The 11458-nt window shown below is 37.8% G+C and overlaps 1 protein-coding gene across 2 annotated transcripts in view; it reads left to right on the forward strand.

The window, feature by feature from the left end:
- The first annotated feature begins 863 nt into the window (after positions 1-863).
- The window catches only part of LOC111568989 (cGMP-dependent protein kinase 1-like), a 38483-nt gene continuing 27888 nt past the window's right edge, over positions 864-11458 (forward strand). For both annotated transcript variants that reach the window (XM_055004580.1, XM_055004581.1), the window contains exon 1: positions 864-3008. In XM_055004580.1, coding sequence (XP_054860555.1) covers positions 2698-3008 — 311 coding nt within the window. In that variant the 5' untranslated portion in view covers positions 864-2697. The remainder of the gene's footprint in view (positions 3009-11458) is intronic.

Raw genomic sequence — 11458 nt, forward strand, 5'->3', positions numbered from 1 at the left:
CTAATGTTTTAAAAACTGAAAATAAACAGAAATGTTTGTCCAATATTTATATTTTATTTGATTTAAATACAGTAAATTTATCGTCCGACATTTTTTCAAAATTTATTTTTAAAATCCTGATTTTTTTTCAGTCAACCTGTAAATCAATTTTTTTCTGTGATTTTTACTTTTTTTTAACAAAACAGAGAAAATCTGTTAAACTTTATTCAAGCCTTAAAATAAATGTTCTGTTTGATGATGAATAATATCTGTGAATAAAATAAACATTATTTGCTGATTTTTTTTTAAAAGACAAAAAAAACTATTAAAAAAGGACGAGTTTTAATTTTTTTTTTTAAATTAGTTCCAGCTTTGACCTGATTTTATTTTTTATGTTTATGTATTTTTTAAAATTATTTCTAAAGATTAACATGAAAATAAAACTTTATCAGGTCTGATTTTATTGGATTTTATCTGTAACTTAACTAAACAGGTGACGCCTGAAGAACAGCAGGAATGGCTTTAAAATAGCAGTTTGTTAATATTAATGATTTATTCTTTATTATTATTATTATTATTATTATTATTATTATTATTATTATTATTATTATTATTATTATTATTATTATTATTATTATTATTATTATTATTATTATTATTATTATTATTTCCATTCTTCAGGATCTTTTATCTCCTTCAGATCTTCCGGTTCGTTTTGAGCTGAAAGTGGTTCATGAAGAACTTTTAGCTGCTGTCGGTTCTGACTAAACTGACTGGACCGATGAGCGGACCCGGTACCGGACCATCAGACCACCCGGTACCGGACCATCAGACCACCCGGTACCGGACCATCACACCATCAGCCTCCGGTCCACCGGAGAGTCTCCGCTGCTCTCCCTCTCTCCGCCTCCTCCGCTGCGCTCAAACCGAGCGGCGGTTCTCAGCTCGTCTCTGTTCCTCCGGATCGTTCCTCGTCGTTCAGACCAGACGGAAGTAGAACCCGGAGAACCAGGAGGTTCTTTTTCTGAACATCTGCTGATCGTCGCTGCGGATCTGCGGACTGAATTCTCACTTTTCGTCTGTTTTTTTTCTTCACTTTTCTCAGATTCCTGCTGGTTCGGTGCGTGGGTTCTGGAGGAGATGTTCTAGAGGAGATGTTCTGGAGGTTCTAAAGCTTCTGTTCTATCATCTCTGGATCTGTTTCACCTCCCAAACCCACCAAGAGGAACCAGAAGAGCAGCTGACGGTTTTCAGAACATCTGTTTTATTCAGAATTCCTGGATCTGGGGAGGAACCCGCAGAAACCCAAAGTACCTCAGGAACCAAGAAACATTCAGAACATCTGATTCACAGAAGAACCTTCTAGATCAATTCTAGTTTATTTATTTATTTATTTATTTATTGGCTTCATGGTGGAATTTGACAACTTTGAACATCCTGATAGTGTAGAGAAACCCAGAGGAACCCAGATGAACTCCTCTAGAACCCAGAGGAACGTCTCTAGAACACAAGAAATGAAATATATTTTTTAATAATTCGGAAGTTCTCCACCAGAACCTGCAGCTGAACATTCAGGGACCATTGGGAACCCAAAATTCCACATTAGAAAACTCAGAAGAACCTTTTGGATTCTGAAAGTTTTTTTTTCTTTATGAACCTTTTCTGACACTTGAGGGAAATACCAAGAATGTAGAGGAACCCAGAGGAACCTCACAAGAACACAAGAAATACGACATGTTCTGGAGTAATTCTGATGTCTGCCTCTGAGAACTGTTGGGGTTCTGTAGAGAACCCTGAAAAACGTTAAGACTTTAAAACTTTAATGAGTTTTATAGATTCTCAGGAACTCTATAGAACCCATTTAGAACCTTGCTGGATTTCTGAGGACTTATCCAGAGGAACCACAGAACGACCTTTCAGACACTTAGAGGCTCTTTGGGAAGCTCTAAAGATTTCTGTAGCTCCTAGAAGAACCTTTACAGAAACTCTGATGGGACCCTTGAAAACTCGATGAAATCGGAGTTCTGCTGGGAGTCCAGAGGTTCCTTCAACGCTCTAAACCCAGTAGAACATGGATTACATTCAAGACTTTACAAACGTTTGATCAGTACTGTAGATTCTACAGAAATTTTGAAGAACCCTTCTAAAACCACTCTAGAAAACCCTTTAGTCCCTCTGAAAATCTGAGGATTTATCTAGAAGAACGTCTGAAAACCTTGAGGTCTCTCTGGGAAGCTGTGAAGGTTCCATCTCTTACAGAAACTCTAAGAGGACCTTTGAGATCTTGATTAAATCTGAGGTTTTGCTGGCAGTCTGTCCCAGAAGAACCACAAGAACCCTGAAGATTGGTCCCAGAGGAACCCTGAGAACACCTTCAATGAGAGACCTGAAAGACTCTGATCAATGCTGGGAACAGATTTTGGCCTCGAGTAACCTTAGAACTTTTATGAATTCATTAAAGCTCTGAGGGAACCTCAGATCCTCTGAGGAACCCTACAACAAGACACTGAGCATGTTGGAGCATGTAACGGACATTGAAGAACCCAAAACAAAATGTTTAAGTGCCTTGAGGAACCCTAAAGAACCCTGTGGACCCTGAAGACCTCAGAGAAATCAGGGTGGATCAGCGGAGGAGTCTGAGGACCCTGAGAGGAACCTGCAGAGCCTCTGTGGACCTTCATAAAGTGTCGAGGAATCCCGAGAACCTCCAGAGAACCGATGGGAACCCTGAGGGACCTTCAATACGCCCTACAGGAGAAGATCGAGGAGCTTCGGCAGCGTGACGCTCTGATCGACGAGCTGGAGCTGGAGCTGGACCAGAAGGATGAGCTGATCCAGCGGCTGCAGAACGAACTGGACAAGTACCGTTCCGTGATCCGACCGGCCACGGCGCAGGTCCAGGCCCACGGTCTGGTTCTCCAACCCGACCAGCACCGCAGCAAACGCCAGGCCATCTCCGCCGAGCCCACGGCCTGCGACATCAGCGCCCTGAGCCACGTCACGCTGCCGTTCTACGCCAAGAGCCCCAAGTACGTAAGGTTCCCAACTTCACAAGGTTCTCCACTGCTCTCCAAGGTTCTTTAAGGTTCTTCAGTGTTCGTTGTTGTTCTTTGTTTCACATTTTTTCATGTTCTTTAAGGTTCTTTCTTTAATGTTCTTTATGTTCTTTAAGGTTCTTTCTTCAATGTTCTTTATGTTTTTTAAGGTTCTGTCTTTAATGTTCTTTCATGTTCTTTAAGGTTCTGTCTTTAGTGTTCTTTAAGGTTCTGTCCTTAATGTTCTTTAAGGTTCTGTCTTTAATGTTCTTTCACGTTCTTTAAGGTTCTAGTTCTTTAAGGTTCTGTGTTTAATGTTCTTTATGTTCTTCAAGGTTCTGTCTTTATTGTTCTTTATGTTCTTTCAGGTTCTGTCTTTAATGTTCTTTCATGTTCTTTAAGGTTCTGTCTTTAATGTTCTGTATGTTCTTAAAATTTTGTTTTTAATGTTCCTTATGTTCTTTAAGGTTCTTTCAGATTCTTTCTTCTGTCAGGAATGTTCAGATCAGAGTTTATGTTCTTACAGAACCCGCTTAAACAAATGGTTTGTTCTGGTGAATATTTGAGACTTTAGAGCAGGCGTCACTAACTGGCGGACCGCAGTCCGGATCCGGACCCAGACACCGTCTTATACGGACCCGGATTTGTAATCAGTAAATTGTAACAGGATTTAAATTTGACCAGTCGCTTCTATTTTACCGGCGCAGCTTTTCCAGTGTTTACGGCATTGGTTTATCAGCTCAGGAAACACACAGACCAATTACGTACGAGTTCAGTCATCCCACGTGACGCTACTCAGCCAATGAAGTCTCTGTATTACAAGGCGCGGAACATCGCTCTGTCTGCATTCCGATAACAGCTGAGAGGCGAGGGACAGACGAGAGGAGGACAAGCAGTAAAGAAAAAGAAATAAAGCGACACCGAGAGGAAGATGAAGGGACGTGTGAGCCAGATAGGGATAGAGTAAAAGGCAAAGAAACTGGTGAGCCATAAAAAATTACAAATGTCTAAAAAAAGTGGACAGAGTCGTTTGTGTTTATTCTTCCCTCTGAGAGCACAAAACCTCTGTGTTTGATATGTTCAGAGACCGTGGCACTCAAAAGTGGGAATGTGAAACGCCACTATGAAACAAAACACAAAGATTTTGACCAATCGTACCCCATCAAGTCTGAACTGAGGGCACAGAAAATAAGCAGCCTTAGAGCCCAGTATAATCAGTCCACCAGGATCCTGACACATTCATTCACTGCCCAGCGACGTGCTAACAAATGTTCCCTCAGACTTGCTTGGATTCTGGTGCAACACAAAAAAACATTTAGTGATGGGGAGGTTGTCAAGGAGTGCATGAGTGCAGTAGCTGAAACCTTCCTTGAGGGAATACAAAAAGAAGAGCTTTGTAACAGAATAAAATACCTATGTCAGCATCATCAGCTCCAAAGAAAAGTGACATATTAACCAAAGATGTACTAGCTCAACTAGACGAAGCTCTTCATAAAGCACCATGTGTAGCTTGGGCTGTAGATGAGTCCACTGATGTGACTGACGATGCTCAGTTATTAGTTTATGTCAGGTTCTTCAACAAGGACAAGAACATTTTCTGTGAAGACCTGTTAGGTCTTACTCCCCTTCAGACCAGTACAAGAGGAGAGGACATCTACCTGGCCATTAAGGAAATGTTAATAAAGAGAGGAATAGAACCAAAACAAGTGGTTTCAGTGACTACAGATGGAGCCCCTGCCATGATAGGGAGAGAGAAAGGAACTGTGGTGAGACTGAAGAAAGATAATCCTGAGCTCATTCCTTACCACTGTGTAATTCACCAGTCTGTCCTCTGCTCAACCCTGTCAGATGAGCATGCTGAGGTGATGAACACAGTGATGAAAATGATAAACTTTCTCAGGGCATCCTCCTCCTATCAGCATCGCATGCTTAGGGAATTCCTCAGAGAAGTTGAAGCAAATGCTGATGATCTTTTGCTGCACAGCAATGTGAGACGGCTAAGCAAAAGCAGGGTGTTGGAGCGGTTTTGGTCCATCAGAAGGGAGGTAGCAGCTTATTTGACAGAGGTGAAGAATCAAAAGGCAACACAGTTTTATCTCTTTTTAAAAGATGAGAAAAAGATGGATAATGTGGCCTTTTTGGTTGATATCACCTCCCATCTCAGTGAACTGAATTTGAAGCTTCAGGGCAAGGACAACTCAATTAGTGAACTGATAACATCTGTCTGCTCCTTTCAGAGGAAACTTGAGGTGTTCAAAGAAGACCTGCAGGGAGACTGTGTCCACTTCTTAGCATTGCAGCAACAGATGTGTCTTCTTTTGTTGACTTTGTTGATAAGCTGATTGTAAACTTCAGCAAACGTTTTGACAGCTTCAGCTTTTATACAGCAGCTGACCTTGTTCATTCAGAACCCATTTCTCCTCACAGATGTCAGGGGGTTCTCAAAGGAGGCCACACAGCACTTCAAGTGGGAAATGCTGGGTCTCTTCAGATGGAACTGGTTGATCTCCAAGTAGATGTGGCCCTTAAAGAGCAGTTCAGAGGAACCGACCCTGCCACTTTCTGGCTCCAAATGGTCTCGGAGACTGGTTTCCCATGTCTTAGAAAACCAAATGCAGTTCCAGACTCACCAATGAGCACCTCCAAATGTGCTTGAGAATGGCCTTGACACCATTCAGGCCTCGTTTTAAAATACTGGCAGGGCAAGCTGCAGCTCAGTTCTCCCATTGAGCAGCAGGGGATGGAAGGGGAGTGATAGAAGACATGAAACAAAATGTAAAAATGTTCAATTGCTTAACTTTTTTCAGATGTAGGTATTGTTAAAGATGTATATAAAGTGGTTCAAATTGTTCAGTCATTTTTTTTCACGTTCTGCACTTTTTTTTCAGATGTACAGTTATATCTAAAGTTATTTATTAATAAATGTTATCAAAATGAATTCATTTGATTTGATGGTCAGTTATTGATTACATGCAGACGTTAATAGAACTACTAGGTTACATCAACATATATCACACTAATTCAAGTTAGACATTATGATGTTCCGGACTTTTGCTTTAACAAATTATCTCTGACTGGACCTCTATGAAATTTAGTTGCATACCCATGCTTTAGAGGAAACATCAGGATTTGATTTTAGGTTCATTTTTAGCTTCTTGCTGTTTTTTAGATGTCATGATGAAACCAGCAGCAGGTTCAGGTCAGAGAATTCTGGGTCGGCAGGACGCTTCTGGTTCTGGTTCTGGTTCTGGTTTTAATTCTGGTTCTGGTTTTAGTTCTTGTCCTGGTTTTAATTCTGGTTCTGGTTCTGTTTTTGGTGTTTGTTTGTTTTTCGTTGGTTGTTTTTGCTTTAATTTTTAGTAATTCCTCGTCTTTCTGTTGCTGTTTCAGACGTTCTCCATCATTCTGATGACGTTTTGTCACATTTCTGTCATTTTGCAGTTTATTTTTTTGAAAGTTTCTTCCACATTTTTGTTGCTGCATTTCTTCAACAAGGAACGTGGTGAAGTTATGTGACAATCGGCATACTTCTGTCTGTCTGTCTGTCTGTCTGTCTGTTAGCAACATTACTCAAAAACAGACTGATTTCGATGAAATTTCCAGGGAGGGTCATAAATGACACAAGGACCAAGTGATTAGATTCTGGCAGTGATGCAGCTTATAGTCTGGATCCATGGATTTGTTAAAGATTTCTGTATCATTGCGAGATAGCAGCACAGCATCACTGTAACTATGACAGCAAGTGAACACTACGTCAGCTGCCTGCTGATGATCACATGATTATGATCCTACTACAAATCCACCACTGAGGACTTATCAAGACTTATCTGTCAGAAATGATCCAAGGAACAACTGATTAAATTGTGGGGGTGTTTCTGAGTCCCATCAATTCCCGCCGCCTGCTACATATTTAGGTCACATGATTCGGTATCAGTACATAACGTACACATGCAGAATACACACCTGTGCTCAGGTCATTTAATTTGTGGGTACATCTATATTAAATAGACACATTCTATGATGCTGTGATTTCTGATCATCAATAAATAAATGCTGCATTTCTGACATATGGGGAAATGAGCAGCCTTGGAGGAGGACTGCGCTCTCTGAGTGCTTTTCTTGTTCTATATCTTTGTGGTTCTTTGCATGAACTTTCACTCGTCTTGCGTCACATTTCAGTGATTTTATTCCATTTTGTGGTTTCTCTGTGTTACATTTTGGTCATTTTTTTCAGGTTTTGCTTCATGTTTTTGTTGTTTTATGTATTTTTGTGGTTCATTGTGCTTTATTTTGCTGGTTTTGTGTCATATTTTGGTGTCTTCCACTAGTTTTTGATCAAATTTGATATCTTTTTCTACATTTTTGTGGTCATTTGTTTAACTTTGTGTCATATTTTATTATTTTACGTTGGTTCTGTGGTAGTTCAGGTCCAGACTGAGTTCTTGAAGAACCAACTGATGATGAAACCTTTTCTGGATCTTTGCTTCATCAGCAGCTCGTCAGCTCTCAGTTAATTCCTCTAATTGAATCTCCTGATCTGCTCTAGTTTGGACGCTCTCTGGGCTGACGGATGTTCCTCTAATTCAGTTTACAGAAAGATGGCGAACAAATATTAGATCTGTTTATTCCATCAGCAGCTTCTGTTCTGGGACCACGTCGAAATTAGGCTGCTTCGTTTTCTCTGCTGCTTTTCTGCCACACTTCTGCTCGGATTCAGTTTTAGACATTTTTCATCACGTCTAGTCATTTTATATCTTTTTGTGGTTGTTTGCATGTAATTTAGGATCACATTTTGGTTACTTTATGTGTGTGTGCTCATTTTCTGACACTTTTATTCATTTCATGTATTTTAGGACAAGTTTTGCATTATGTTTTGGTGTTTTACATCATTTCGTGGTAGTTTGGCATCACATTTAGGTTGTTTTGTGTATTTTATTGGTCATTTCTGTTTAATTTTGGCCAATTCACATGACATTGTGTTCATTATCTGGCATGTCTTAATCATTTTGCATCTTTTTGAGGTAGTTTTTAGTCACATTCAGACTCTTTTATGCATCATTTTGGTTGTTTTGCATCATATTTTGTTCGTTTTATGTCTCTCTGTGATCATTTTTGGCACATTTTGGTCATTTTACATCATTTTGTGGTAGTTTGGCATCACATTTAGGTTGTTTTATATAGTTTTGTCATCATTTGCATTTAATTTTGGACATTTTTTGTCACTTTTAGTAATTTTGCAGCATTTTGAGGTTGTTTTGTTTAACATTTTTAGGCATATTTCTGATTGTTTGAATTAGTTTATTGGGCTTAGTAGGGTTAGGATTAATTTAACTAGTTTAGTAGGGTTAGGATTAGTTTATCTGGTGTAGTAGGGTTAGGATTAGTTTAACTGGTTTAGTAGGGTTAGGGTTAGTTTCTCTTGTTTAGTAGGGTTAGAGTTAATTTATCTGCTTTAGTAGGGTTAGAATTAGTTTATCTTCTGGTTTATTTTAGTGTGTCTCTCCACAGTGAATCTGATTCTATTGGCTGTAATGTGATTCTTCCTTCAGGTTTTCATACAGGTCTTTAGAACGTCTGGATTAAACCATAAAACCTGCTGCTGGTTCAGGAACTGACGTCTGTTTCCTGTAGATTAGTTCCTCTTTGGTTCTCTTCACGTTGTCGGTTCTGTCTGTTTATTTCTGGTCTTGTGTTGTTTGCAGCTCGGCCTCTTTGTCTCTCTTTGATTTATTCCTCTGTTCTTATCGTTCTTTCTTTGCTGTCTTTTATTCAGCGGCTCTCCCTCCTGCAGTAATAATGGGTGTTTTATTGAAGCTGTTTCCTCCTGAGGACAGTTTTCATGCAAATACTGAAGCCGGGCTCAAATATTTCTTCTGAAATAGAACCCTCTGGGTGCTGGATGAGACCTCCAGGAGTCTTTTACAGCACATTTATTCTCATATTCCAACGTTTCCTGCTCAGATTTTCCGCCTCAGAACAGAACTCTGATTCAAACTGTAGCCTGAGTTTGACAGAAGAAAGATTCAGGAGAAGCTGCGTTTCCTCAAATGTCCACTAGATGTCGCTATAAAAGCTGTTCCCTTGAAGTGATCGAGAAAAACTTCGTCTATGTTCGAAAAAAAAATCCTAGTTAAACTGTTAGCATTAAGAAATATATTTAGCATTAAAATAAATATAGTTAGCATTAAGATAAGGGACGTTAGCATTAAAATATATAGCTAGCACTAATATATAGTTAGCATTAAACTAAGGGATATTAGCGTTAAAATAAGTGATGTTAGCATTAAAGTATGGTTAGCATTAAAATATAGTTAGCATTAGAAAATACAGTTAGCATTAAAATATATAGCTGGCATTCATGTAATTAGCATTAAAATATAGCTAGCATTAATGTATACTTAGCATTAAAATATATAGTTAGCATTAATATAGTTAGCATTAAAATTTAGTGAGCATTAAAATATATAGTTAGCATTAATATATAGTTAGCATTAATATATAGTTAGCATTAAAATATATAGATAGCATTATCATCCTCATCTCTCACCCCTGTATATATTGTAAATAGTATTACTACTGTTCTATTATTATTTTATTCCTATTACTATGTCCATTGCTACATAAGCTGCTGTAACAATGTAAATTTACCCTGGCGTGGGGAGAAATAAAGGACTTATCTTAATATAGTTAGCATTAAAATATATAGTTAGCATTAAGATAAGGGATGTTAGCATTAAAATATATAGCTAGCATTAATATATATTTAGCATTAAAATAAGTGATATTAGCATTAAAGTATACTTAGTGTTAAAATATATTTAGCATTAAAATACATAGTTAGCATTATAATATAGTTAGCATTAAAATATAATTAACATTAAAATATATCGTTAGCATTAAAATATATAGCTAGCATTAATATATAGCTTGCATTAAAATGGTGGTAAATGGTGGTTCTGGTGGGTTCTGGTGCTTCTGTGTGGTTCTGGTGGTTCTATCTGCTTCTGGTGAATCTGGGAGTTCTATATGATTCTGGTGGTTCTACCTGGTTCTGTCTGGTTCTGTCTGGTTCTGGTGATTCTGTCTGGTTCTGGTGGCTCTGTCTTGTTCTAGTGATTTGGATCTCAGATGGTTGGACCCTTGTGGATTAACTCTGACTGCAGAACGTTTCCGTGGCAACTCTTCATTCTTTTATCTGAGAAACTGACAGAAAACAAAGATCTGAAAATGAAAGTAAAAACATTTTGAGGCTAAATTTAACTTTCTGCTGAATCTGGAGGACGAGGACCAGATGGAGGTTCAACCAGACACAAGGTTCCTTTAAAGACGACAACAGAAGATCTGCTCACAGCTACACCAGTAATACTATACTATATTATACTATACTATACTTTACTATACCATACTATACTATACTATACTATACTATACTATACTATACTATACTATACTATACTATACTATACTATACTATACTATACTATACTATACTATACTATACTATACTATACTATACTATACTATACTATACTACAGTACAGTAGTAGTACAGTACTAGAAGCAGCACTACAGTAGTACTACTGTAGTAATACTACTCTAGTGCCACAGTAGTATTACTACAGTAGTACTACTGTAGTACTGCAGTACACACATGTACTGCAGTACTACTGTGATGTGTTTTAGAACTTTGATGATCAGTGTATTGATTGATTAGTTGATTGATTGATTAGTTGATTGATTAACTGATTGATTAGCTGACTGATTGAATGGTTGTGAGGATTTATTGTTTTTAATCAGATTTTCTGAACAGATTTAATTCCTTATTCTTTGTGGTATTTATGAGTGTAAATGTTGAGCTTGTGAAGTACTTTCTGTCCTTCAGTACTTTTATTCATTTATTTCTTCATGTCAGCAGCAACAAACCTAACATTCACTTTTAATGCTCACGTTACCTTTTAATGCTAATGTTACCTTTTAATGCTAATGTTACCTTTTTAATACTAATGCTACCTTTTTAATGCTAGTGTTGTCTTTTAATGCTAATGTTAACTTTTAATACTAATGCTACCTTTTAATGAAAACATTGCCTTTTTAATGCTAGTGTTATCTTTTGATGCTAGCGTTACCTTTTTAATGCTAACGCTACCTTTTTAAGTCTAATGTTATCTTTTAATGTTAGCATTGCGTTTTTAATGCTAATGTTATCTTTTAATGTTAGCGTTACCTTTTTAATGCTAATGTTATCTTTTAATGAGAACGTTGCCTTATTAATACTATCGCTACCTTTTTCATGCTAACATTACCGTTTTAATGCTAATGTTATCTTTTAATGCCAACGTTACCTTTTTAATGCTAACACTACCTTTTTAACGCTAAAGTTATCTTTTAATGCTAATGTTACCTTCTAATGTTCGTTTTTTCTGGTTACATTCCTGTTTACTGCA

This window comes from Amphiprion ocellaris, chromosome 18 (assembly GCF_022539595.1).
Source record: "Amphiprion ocellaris isolate individual 3 ecotype Okinawa chromosome 18, ASM2253959v1, whole genome shotgun sequence".
Taxonomy (NCBI): domain Eukaryota; kingdom Metazoa; phylum Chordata; class Actinopteri; family Pomacentridae; genus Amphiprion; species Amphiprion ocellaris.